Here is a 12167-nt window from a genome sequence, read left to right as displayed (position 1 = left end):
GCGACAAATGAAGAGACTGTCTGCTAGCTACTGTGACAACTATACAAACGACTTTGGCTTCCCCCAGGAGGTGTTTGACGGCAAGGCGCTGCAGAAGGCTCAAGTCCTCTCTGTCATCCATGTGACAAACCAGAAGACCTTCCACCTCTTCTGCACAGAGGCCTCACCTGCTCCCTGGAACATAACCCTCCTGGAGGAATTGTGCTCAGGACTTTCTGAGCAGATGGGCCGCCTGGAAGCCTGTCCTCTGCAGGAGGCAGGGGTGGAAGAGATGCCCCTGGTGAATGGGGACTCCATCCTGAGGAACTACTTCCAGAGAATCTCCCTCTATCTGCAAGAGAAGCAATACAGCCCTTGTGCCTGGGAGATGGTCCGAGCAGAGATCATGAAACCCTTGTATGTATCAATAGCCTTGCATAAGAGACTAAGGAGTGGCAAGTGAGACCTGTTTCAACATGGAAATGATTCCCTCTGTCTAATAACATCACACATTCCGGAGTTCTGCCATCTCAGAGACTCTCATTTCTATGGTTGTGAAGACATGAACACAGTCAATTTGCCAAGTGTTTTTAGGACATGTCAACTCTACAAGAAATAGTTGCTTACAGATGACCTTGCCTATGCCTATTTATCTATTTAAATATTTATTTACATAAATATCCATAAGATTCAGTTTTTTCATATAATATGATGTACACCTTTACATAGTAGAATATAATAAAATATATTTATAATATGTAATCAGTTTATCATTTTCTTTCTTTATGGAACTTTAAGGACAAAAGGGTTTTCAAAGAGGCACACCAGGTATGATTGTGTAACTCCGTTGGAAACTGGACAGCAGAATGCATTTACTGTCACACTGCATTAACACTGGAAATAACAACTCACTTTCTCTAAGACAACTTGCACGTTGACTTTAGGCTATAGGACATAAAAAATACAGATCCTGATGTCTACATCTTTGGTTGTAGGGACATATAAATATGGTTGCTATAGGGATGGGATCTAAAAACCTCCAATTTAATGTTTTGACGATGAAGGAAAGGAAGTGACTTCTCTCACCTGCTGCCTGAGCAGAGAGGTAGAAGCACACAGGAAGTGCACACAGAAAATCTGCGGGCCTCTCAACAGGTCACTGGCAGACATGGAGACACCTATGTCCGGTGTCGGGGGCAGGTGAGCTGGCAGTTGACAAGAAACGCCATGGCTGAGGTCCATATCTAGCAGGCAAAGACAGAAACAGAGGTGGTCACGCAGGGAGACCGTGTCATGTGAGAAATAGACATAAACTTGATTCTGAGGCTCTTCAACCATTGAAGGGACAGGAGAGAAGAGCCACAAAGGAGACGGTGGACTCTTGGCCACAGCACATGGTAAGGGAGGATGCTGGTGAGGGTTTTTACAGAAGTAAATGTGTTTCAAAGACCATCAGCAGGTTCCTGGAAGATGTGGATTGAAACTGCCTGTGATGTCAGAAACACAGAAGCCTTTGCTGACCTTCCTGAGAGTCAGTTTGGTGGAATGCATAAGCAGAGACCACCCTGGAGCAAGTGGGAGCATGAATAAGAGAAGTCAGTGCATTTGTCTTGGAGAAGAATATTGCATGGGATCTGGGAATAATGGGGTTTGTTATTCTGTGCATCGTTTGCACTTCTATGGCATTTCTTTTTCCCTGACTGGTTTCATGGATTCGATGTTCTGCACATCATGTTAATATGTTTAATGTTGTATTTCTTCTTCATCACGACTGAATTTCTGACCGTGATTTATCGTGTCTTGGTTCTTACTTCCTTGCACATCAGCGAGCTGCTTGGCTTTAAGAATTCACTTGGCAGGAATGGATAACTCATTCAATCCTACATCAAATTATCTATTACCATGGATAAGATCATGTTTCCTGGAATTATTTGGCATCATTAATTAGGTTCCTTAACCCCTCCTTGTGACCCTGTTTACTAAAGTGGCATAATATCACGTTGCTTTTTCTAGAGAATTTGATGTGGTAAGAATTCTTCTCTGTTGCTCACTACTAGTATTTCCTCATGTTCGGAATACCACAATGTTTGGTGGATATCCACATCACGAGATTCTCCTGCACATAAAGACTGACAGACTTTCTTCAAAAATGACGGTGGGAAGCTGGGTCAGGTATTCTCTCTTCTCATATTTACAGCAATGAGAAATCATTGGTTGAATGATCTGAAAATACATGAATCATAGAAATCCATGGAGCAATAGTGAGCTGTGTGTAATTCAGGAGTACAAACAGATTTAAGAATTAGGACAGAAGAGCATGAATATTCACTGAAGTCATGCATTGAAACGAACCTAGCACTGCATCTTCTGTAGGGAACAGCATAAATATGGTAGCAATTGTCTTATTAATTCTGACAACTATATTTTATTTCTTTATTTGAGAGAGACAGAGAGGCAGAACATGAGAGGTGGGAAGGTCAGATGGAGCAGCACACTCCCCACTGAGCAGGTAGCCTAATGTAGGACTCTATCCTAGGACCATGAGATGATGACCTGAGCTAAAGGCAGATGCCTGAAGGACTGAGTCAGCCAGGTGCCCCGACCCCCGCCAACTTTCCATTCCCAGGCATTGCTATTCAGCCTGCCAGGGGATGAAGAGGAGGCAGGGCTCAGGGTTGGGTGTCCAGGGACAGGCTGGGAGACTCACCCTGCACTATTGGCCACAAGCAGCCAAGGTCTGGCAGCATCAGAAGCCAGAGTGTGCACTTGCCCTCCCTCCACCCTCCTGTCAGCTGATTGCTGTGCTGTGGAGCTCAAGGCCCCCAGAAATCTGGTCCCACACAGAAACATGCTAATTCCAGGGCTCCTACGCAAAGAATCCCGGAGCTCAACTGTGCCTGTGTTGTAGCACTCCTCAAGTTCTTGTTACACTAGGAGTAGGACATTCCTTTGCTCAGAAAACCACACTGACATCTGGAAACATGAAAGTGTTGAAAGTCAGCAGCAGTGTGGGAACCTGGAAGGAGAACAGAAATGGGAAAGTGTCCACTGGATTAATCACTTATCCTCAGGAGGTGGAACAGTTGGACAGTAGGGCAGCATTGAGTCAACTATCTCTGTGTCCTTCCCGAGACTGAGAAGGTTCAAGTGGACACTGGGAGCACAGAATTCTTCTAGGCAGATATGGCCCACAGTAGTGTCCCCACCGTGGGTGACCCTGACAGGACAACAGCCTGCAACGTTTGGAGGGGGAAGGGTCAGTCTAGTGCCAGCTGCAAACATCTATCTCATTGGCAGAAAAATCTAATGTCTCATGAGTACTCATTTAATTTTTTAATTTTTATTTTTTTCATTAACATAATGTGTTCTAGCCCCAGGGGTACAGGTCTGTATTTACACACTTCACAGCTCTCACTGTAGCACATACCCTCCCCAATGTCCATAACCTCACCTCCATCTCCCTAACCTCCTTTCCCCCCGGCAACCCTCAGTTTCTTTTGTGAGATTAAGAGTCTCTTAATGGTTTGTCTCCCTCCTTATCCCATCTTTTTTCATTTATTCTTTTCCTACTTCCAAACTGCCCATGTTGCTTCTCAACTTCCTCAAATCAGGGAGATTATATGATAATTGTCTTTCTCTCATTGAATTCATTCAATGGGCTTAACCTCTCTAATTCCATCCCATCGTTGCAAATGGCAAGATTTCATTTCTTTTGATGACTGCATAGTATTCTATTTTATATATAAACACCACATCTGCTTTATTCATTCATCTGTTGATGACACCTAGGTTCTTTCCGTAGTTTGGCTCTTGTGGACACTGCTACTGTAAACATTCGGGTGCACGTGCCCCTTCAGATCACTATATTTGTATCTTTAGGGTAAATACCCAGGAGTCCAATTGCTGGGGTGTACGGCAGCTCTATTTTCAACTTTTTGAGCAACCTCCATGCTGTTTTCCAGCGTGGTTGCACCAGCTTGCACTCCCACCAACAGTGTAGGCAGGTTCCCCTTTCTCCCCATCCTACCCCGCATCTGTCATTTCCTGACTTGTTAATTTTAGCCATTCTGACTGGAGTGAGCTGGTAACTCATTGTGGTTTTGATTTGTATTTCCCTGATGCCGAGTGAAGTGGAGCACTTTTTCATGTGTCTGTTGGCCATCTGGAAGTCTTCTTTGTGGAAATGCCTGTCCATGTCCTTTGCCCATTTCTTGATTCGATTACCTGTTCTTTGGGTGCTGGGTTTGCTAAGCTCTTTATAGATTTTGGATATTAGCCCTTTAATTGATATGTCGTTTGCAAATATTTTTTCCCATCCTGTCAGTTGTCTTTTGGATTTGTTGGCTGTTTCCTTTGCTGTGCTGAAGCTTTTGATCTTGATGAAGTCCCAACAGTTCATTTTTTTGCCCTTGCTTCCCTTTCCTCTGGTGATGTTCCTAGGAAGTAGTTGCTGTGGCTAAGGTCAAAGAGGTTGCTGCCTGTGTTCTCCTCAAGGATTCTGATGGATTCCTTTCTCACATTGAGGTCCTTCATCCAGTTTGCTCTATTTTCGTGTGTGGTGTAAGGAAATGATCCAGCTTCATTTCTCTGCATGTGGCTGTCCAATTTTCCCAACACCATTTGTGGAAGAGGCTGTCTTTTTCCATTGGGCATTCTCTCCTGCTTTGTCAATGATTAGTTGGCCATAAAGTCGAGGGTCTGTTTCTGGGCTCTCTATTCTGTTCCAATGATCTGTGTGTCTGTTTTTGGGCCAGTACCATACTGTCTTGAAGATGACAGCTTTGCAATAGAGTTTGAGGTCTGGAATTGTGATGCCACCGATTTTGGCTTTCTTGTTCAGTATTCCTCCGGCTATTCAAGGTCTCTTCTGGTTCCATATAAATTGTAGGATTTTTTGTTTCATTTCTTTGAAAAAATGGATGGGCTTTTGATAGGGATTGCATCAAATGTGTAGATTGCTTCAGGTAGCGTAGACATTTTCACATTATTTGTTCGTCCAATCCATGAGCGTGGACCATTTTTCCATTTCTTTGTGTCTTCCTCAATTTCCTTCATGAGTACTTTATAGTTTTCTGAGTAAGAATTCTTTGCTTCTTTGGTTAGGTTTCTTCCTATGTATCTTATGTATTTGGGTGTAGTTGTAAATGGAATTGATTCCTTAATTTCTCTTTCTTCTGTCTTGTTTTGGTGTAAAGAAATGCAACTGTATTCTGTGCATCGAACTTATATCCTCATGCTTTACTGCATTCCTATACAAATTCTAGCAGATTTGGACTGGTGTCTGTTGGGTTTTCCACATATAGTATCATATCATCTGCAAAGCGTGATAGTTTGGCTTCTTCTTTGCCAATTTGGATGCCTTTAATTTCTTTTTGTTGCCTGATTGCTGAGGCTAGGACTTCTACTACTATGTTCAATAGCAGTGGTGGTAATAGACACCCCTGCCGTGTTCCCTGACCTTATTGGAAAAACTCTCAGTTTTTCTCCACTTAGAATGATGTTTGCAGTTGATTTTTCATGGTGGGCTTTGATGATATTGAGGTATGTACCCTCTATCCCTACATTCTGAAGAGTTTTGAACAGGAAAGTGTGCTGTACTTCGTCCAATGCTTTTTCAGCATCTATTGAGAGTCTCATATGGTTCTTGTTCTTTCATTGAGTAATATATTGTATCACATTGATTGATTTTCAGATATTGAGCCAACCTTGCAGCCCTGGAATAAATCCCACTTGGTCGTGGTGAATCATTCTTTTAATGTACTGTTGGATCCTTTTGGATAGTATTTTGGTGAGAAATTTAGCATCTGTGTTCATCAAGGATATTGGTCTGTAATTCTCTTTTCTGATAGGAACCTTGTCTGTTTTGGGGATCAAGCTAATGCTGGCCTCATAAAATGAGTTTGGAAGGTTGCCTTCCATTTCTATGTTTTGGAACAATTTCAGGAGAATAGGAATTAATTCTTCTTTAAATATTAAGTAGAATTCCCCCGAGAAACCACCTGGCCCTGGGCTCTTGTTTGTTTGGAGGTTTTTTGATGACTGTTTCAATGTCCTTACTGGTTATGGGTCTGTTTAGGTTTTCTCTTTCTTTGTGGGTCAGTTGTTGTAGTTTATATGTCTCTAGAAATGCATCTATTTCTTCCAGATTGTCAAATTTACTGGCATATATTTGCTCAAAATATTTTCTTATAATTGTTCGTATTTCTTTTGTGTTGGTTGTGATCTATCCTCTTTAATTCATGATTTTATTTATTTGGGTCCTTTTTGTTTTCTTTCTTTAAGGCTGGCCAGGGGGTTATCAATCTTATTCATTCTTTCAGAGAACCCACTCCTAGTTTCATTGATTTGTTCTATTGATTGATTTTTTTGGTTTCTATTTCTTTGATTTCTGCTCTGATCTTTATTATTTTTCTTCTCCTACTGGGTTTAGGCTTTCCTTGTTGTTCTTTCTCCAGGTCCTTTATGTGTAGGGTTAGGTTGTGTATGTGAGACCTTTCTTGTTTCTTGAGAAAGGCTTGTATCGCTATATATTTTCCTCTCAGGACTGCTTTTGCTGTGTCCCACAGATTTTGAACCGTTGTGTTTTCATCATCATTAGTTTCCATAAATTTTTTCAATTCTTCTTTAATTTCCTGGTTCCATTCATTCTTTAGAAGGATGCAGTTTAGTCTCCATGTATTTGGGTTCTTTCCAAATTTCATCTTGTGATGGAGTTCTAGCTTCAGAGCATTGTGGTTTGAAAGTGTGCAGGGAATGATCCCAAGGTGAGATACCAGGTGAGACCTGATTTAGGACCCAGGATGTGACGTATTCTGGAGAATGTTCCAATTGCACTGGAGAAGAACGTGTTTTCTGTTGCTTTGGGATGGAGTGTTCTGAATCTTTTATGTCCCTCTGGTCCAGTGTGTCACTCAAGGCCTTTATTTCCTTGTTGATCTTTTGCTTGGATGATCTGTCCATTTCAGTGAGGGGAGTGTTAAGTCCCCTACTATTATTGTATTCTTGTCACTGTGTTTCTTTGATTTTGTTAATAATTGATTTATATAATTGGCTCCTCCCATGTTAGGGGCATAGATACTTACAATTGTTTGATCTTCTTGTTGGACAAACCCTTTGAGTATGATACAGTGTCCTTCCTCATCTCTTATTAGAGTATTTGTTTTGAAATCTAATTGATCTGATATAAGGATTGCCACCCCAACTTTCTTTTGATGTCCATTAGCATGATAAATTTTTTCCACCCCCTTTATATCTGGAGGTGTCTTCGGGTCTAAAATTAGTTTCTTGTAGGCAGCATATTGATGGGTTTTTTTTTTCCATTCTGATACCCTGTGTCTTTTGCTTGGGGTTTTTACCCCATGTACATTCAGGGTAACTATTGATAAATATGAATTTAGTGTCATTGTATTATCTCTTGAATTCTCCCCTCAAGGTCCAGTAGTTGTTTGCCTCTATTTTGCTCAGCTTCTTTATTCTGTGTCATCTGGCCTTCTATATCACTAATTCTCTCTTCTGCCTCATTTATCCTAGCAGTAAGAGCCTCTAGTTTTGATTGTACCTCATTAATAGCTTTTTTTTGTTTCAACTTGGTAAGATTTTAGTTCCTTTATTTCTCCAGAAAGGGCTTTTATTTCTCCAGACAGGGTTTCTCTAATATCTTCCATGCCTTTTTGTTTGAGCCCAGCTAGCACCTTGGGAACATCATTCTGAACCCTAGACTGAGATATTATGAAAGTCCATATTGATTAGGTCCCTAGCCTTTGGTACTGCCTTTTCTTTCTTTCTTTCTTTCTTTTTTTTTTTTTGGTAGTGCATTTTTCCACCTTGTCATTTTATCCAGATAAGAATATATGAAGGAGTGAATAAAATTCTGAAAGGGTGGCTAGGACCCCAGGAAAATGTGCTCTAACCAAATCAGGAGAGACCCCTAATCATGGAGGGAAGATACAGGAAAAATAGGAGTTCAGCAAAAAAAATTAAATAAAAAATATAAAAAAGAAAATATATATATTGGATTGGTGACTAGAACAGAGTCACACACTTATTTTGGGAGTATTTTGGTCTCTTAAAATAAACGATCTCCCAAAATTTTAAAGAATGAAAAATACACACACACACACATACACACACTAAGGGTAAACAAGATGAAGGGATGGAATATGACTATAAAGATGGATGTTTTAAAAAACAATTTCTAAAAAAGGAGTTGATAAGATAAGTGGAGAGAATTTGTTCAGGCTGGAGACTAGAATAAAGACCTGTGTAGATTTAGGGTATATTTTTACCTATTAGAAGAAGTTGTATCCCAATTGTTTAGAAAAAAAACCCTATGTGTATACAAAAGTAAAGTTAGATACACCAAAGGATAATATATGAGTATAATAATGAAGGTTCAAAAAAGATTTTTTTATATAAAAGGTATTGTTAAGATAAGCTAGTTAAAAAATGTTAAGAAAGGAAAGAGTAATGTCAAAAAAATTTTAGCTTAAGAAAAAAATAAAATTAAAAAAATAATTAATTTTGCCAGACTAAAGAACATGGGGAGAAAGTCATGAAATTCATGCTTTGCTTGCTCCTCCTCTGGAATTCCACTGTTCTCCTTGAAGTAAACTTGGTCTTGGCTGAATTTCTTGCTGATCTTCTGGGGGAGGGGCCTGTTGTAATGATTCTCAAGTGTCCTTCCCTGAGTCGGAATTGCACCACCCTTACCAAAGGCCGGGCTAAGGAATTCGCTTGGGTTCACTGTCGGGAGCTTTTGTTCCCTGAAGGGTTTCCATAGAGTTCTGTAGGATGGAATGAAAATGGTGGCCTCCCAATCTCTGGCCCGAAGGAGCCGAGAGCTCAGGGGCCCACTCCAGAATGTGCCTTTGGAGAAAAGCGCTCAATCACTCCCATCTCCCTGGCCTCTGGCCGCACTCCAAGCTCCCTCAGCCTCTGACCAAGCGTTGCTGGCACACAGCCCCACCTGGAGTCTCCAAACCCAGAAGATCCCTGCTCTCTTCTGAGGGGGTCTTTTAGGTTCTTGTGGGGTCCTTGCTCACAGAGCAGTGGTCAGCCTAAGCCATGGTTCACAGTTTAAGGTAGGCCCGAGTTGAGAGCTCACTTCTGGGCTCTGTCTCTGTAGCTAGCTTCCCCACTCTAATACCTGGGAGCTCGGCAACGCTCAAACACCCCCGACCCTTCTGTGTCCCCACAGGACATAAGACCACACTATCCGTGCGTGGGCTTCACCCCGGCTTAGCCTCTGGAGTGATGTCCCTCAGTGGAACAGACTTTTAAAAGTTCTGATTTTGTGCCCTATTGCTTCACCACTTGCCGGGAGCTGGACCCTCCCCATGAGGTCTATCTTCCCATTGCTTTGGATTCACTTCTCCGCAGGTCCCACCTTTCAGAAAGTGGTTAATTTTCTGTTTCTAGAATTGCTGTTCTTCTTCTCTTCAATCTCCTGTTGGATTGGTAGGTGTTTGGATTGGTTTGATAAACTACCTAGCTGATTTCCTGCTACCTGATGTAAAGTCAGCCCACTACTTCTCCACCATCTTGACTCCTCCCCACTCTCATGAGTGTTTAAAAGGGATCCAGACAACATGTCTTTGGAACTTCAAAGTTCCAAAGTCATGTAGGTGACTCCTCCCACACCTCCTGTTGCCATACACAACCACAGTCAACAAGCCTTTGGCATCTACAGTGTGATCTAGAATCCTTGATCCCTCACCATCTCCACCTGACTGAATTCATGCCATGGCCTCTCCTGGGTCTCAAAACCTCTGTCCATCTCTATTCTTCACATCGTTTAACAGCTGCTTCCAGACAAGCAGTTATCTCACAACTCCTTTGTGTTCCACCTTGGATATTGGTTCTATCTGAATATTCTCCCTCTGGTTTCTATTTCTCTCCAAACAGCTGGAAAAATAAGCAGAATCCAAATGGGGTTACTGAGAAAACAGACGTAGTGGTTTCAAGGATCTGAGAATGGTTAGACTGCTTTCACCTTTAATGTTATCATCTTAAAAGATCCTCATCATTATTCTAATCAAGGTCCAGAGCAGAATCATTTGGATCCTTCAGTTCCCCTCGTCTTCCTATTGGATTTCTCAGGCAAACGTTTCCGGGCCTGAGTGGACTTATCAGGTAGGTAGAGCTCTCAGGCAGGGCGAGGATCCTGTCTCCTTCCAGAGGAGGTAAAGGGATGAGTCCTGGGTGCCAGTCTCTTGTGAGCTGGTTGGTGTGACTCCTCTCATCTCTCCTCAGAGCCGAGTACATGTGGATTGAATGAAAGGAAAATGAGGTGGCTCCTCTTGTAGAGCTGAGGGCCTCATGGGGACCCAAGAGTTGGTCTTGTGGGATCCTCTGGCCAAGGCAGACACTTTCCTGACTTGCAATTACTCAGTACAGCCTTCATTTCCCCCGTCTGCCAGAGCTGCTCGTCCCCAGTATTGCTACATCAAATTTGGCTGACACACACTCTGCCATTTTCTCAGTGGACAGGCCACTCTTTCACTTTTGTCACATTCAGACAGAACAGTTGTCTTCTCCCTCCCCCCCCCACACACAGCTGTCATGTTTGCTTTTGAGGAAAGGTGACATGAGAAACAGAAAAATTGATGTCTTAAAAATGAAAGAGAAGGGCAGCCCCTTGGCCCTCTCCTTCCTTCCCTCTGTGTGATCCTCACGATGACGTAGAACATGATCAGGACCAGCAAGTCAGAGTATGTCCAGTAAAGCATGTGGAAATATTAAGTTATTTACATTCTCTTTGTTGTTACTTAAGTTGAAGATGCAACACCATGAATAAGGAAAGGCAACAAGGAAGTGTGTCCCTGACACCATAGCCTGAGCCTCACCCCCTGCATTCTGAGCACCAGACAGATGGCCAGACGAAGCTGCCTACTGGAAACACAGAGTCTGAATGAGCTAGTGAAAGTCATTACTTTCTTTGATGGAAGTTTCTGGTGAGACATCCGGTGAATCCCCCTGTGCTCTGCAGAGAAATTTGAACCTAACATGTGTTCTCTAGTTTCAGGAAAATTTGAACCATGGGGGATCCTGGGTGGCTCAATAGGTTGAGGATATGATTCTTACTCAGACTGTGAGTTCAAGCCCCATGTCAGGGTCCACCCTGTGTGTGGAGCTTACTTTAAAAGATGAAAAATGGGAAAATTAAGAGCTGTGATTGCACAATAAATGTATTTCGTTATTCAAGGTGAAAGGAAGATAGTCATTCTTTTCTCTACTTGGAGAAAACAAACATTTGCCCTCAGCATCTGAGAAGTTGACACCTTCTTCTGGTCAGGAGAGAAGGTCCTCTGAGAGAAGGTCCTCTGACCTGGGAGAAGGTCAGGAGAGAAGCACTGAGAGGGTCCCCAATACAAAGACTCCAGGAACAAGGGCAAAGATCTAGGGGCAGTAAGTGCTTTGCTAACAAGGAAACAAGCCCCTGCACAGTAGCGGAATCTAGAATCCTCCACACATTGTGAGCCTGTCCTCAGGAGTGAGCCCACGAGAACCTGGATGGAGGACACTCAGTCACTGCAGAGGAATGAGGTTAGTAGAGGTGATAACTACCTTGTCAGTGAGGTACTGCTGGGAAAATCCAGTCATCTGGAATTAGAACCTTGACACCTCTTCCCAGACAAGAACCAGGCTTCCTGCTCGGGGCACTTGCAATGCCTTAGAGGGTTCTAACAAAACCTTGGTATTTATTGTCTTTCATTGGGGTTTTTTTTTTTTTTTTGGATATTACATAAGAAGCAATGGCATAGAATTCTTGGAGGACACAAACTGTCTGTAAGGTCAGTGTGACAAATCTAGGAATAACAGGAATCCTTTAGGATTGGAGGAGTTTCTCTCCATCATTTCCTGGGTCTCAGTCTTACCTGGTCAGGTGATCTTTCTTACTGGTGAGCTGCTAGTGTTGTCTTGTGGCCATTGCTGATGTCTGAGGCCTGTTGTGATGCAGGTTTTGGAAATGAAAACACAAATACATTAAATTTTATGATTTAGCTCTACAAAACTCATTCAACACCTCAGTAGTTATCTGGTGTTAAACAGAAAAAACATTTTGACAATACCTTCCAGAGTACATAGTAGCAGGTAAAGTTAAAGATGAGGTTGTCGTGGTGCCTGGGGAGCTCAGTCAGTTGGGTGGCCACTTTAAGCTCAGGTCAAAATCCCAGGGTGCTGGGATG

At 42.4% G+C, this 12167-nt stretch overlaps 1 protein-coding gene and 1 long non-coding RNA gene across 2 annotated transcripts; one reads left to right on the top strand and one right to left on the bottom strand.

The window, feature by feature from the left end:
• Nucleotide 1: 1 nt before the first annotated feature.
• Nucleotides 2–442, top strand: LOC116569978 (interferon alpha-1/2-like; the record flags this gene model as incomplete). Its single annotated transcript, XM_032306491.1, has 1 exon — nt 2–442. A coding segment is annotated over one exon (441 nt), but the record flags the coding sequence as incomplete, so codon positions are not given.
• A 330-nt stretch (nt 443–772) lies between these two features.
• On the bottom strand, nt 773–12162 carry LOC116570239. The gene is made up of 3 exons (XR_004277340.1): nt 12051–12162; nt 11856–11924; nt 773–1223 (listed from the first exon to the last, which is right to left on the bottom strand). It is a non-coding gene; the product is annotated as an uncharacterized LOC116570239 (long non-coding RNA).
• Nucleotides 12163–12167: the final 5 nt, after the last annotated feature.

The sequence above is a fragment of the Mustela erminea genome, chromosome 12 (assembly GCF_009829155.1).
Source record: "Mustela erminea isolate mMusErm1 chromosome 12, mMusErm1.Pri, whole genome shotgun sequence".
NCBI lineage: Eukaryota > Metazoa > Chordata > Mammalia > Carnivora > Mustelidae > Mustela > Mustela erminea.
This window is presented reverse-complemented; position numbering and strand designations above follow the sequence as displayed.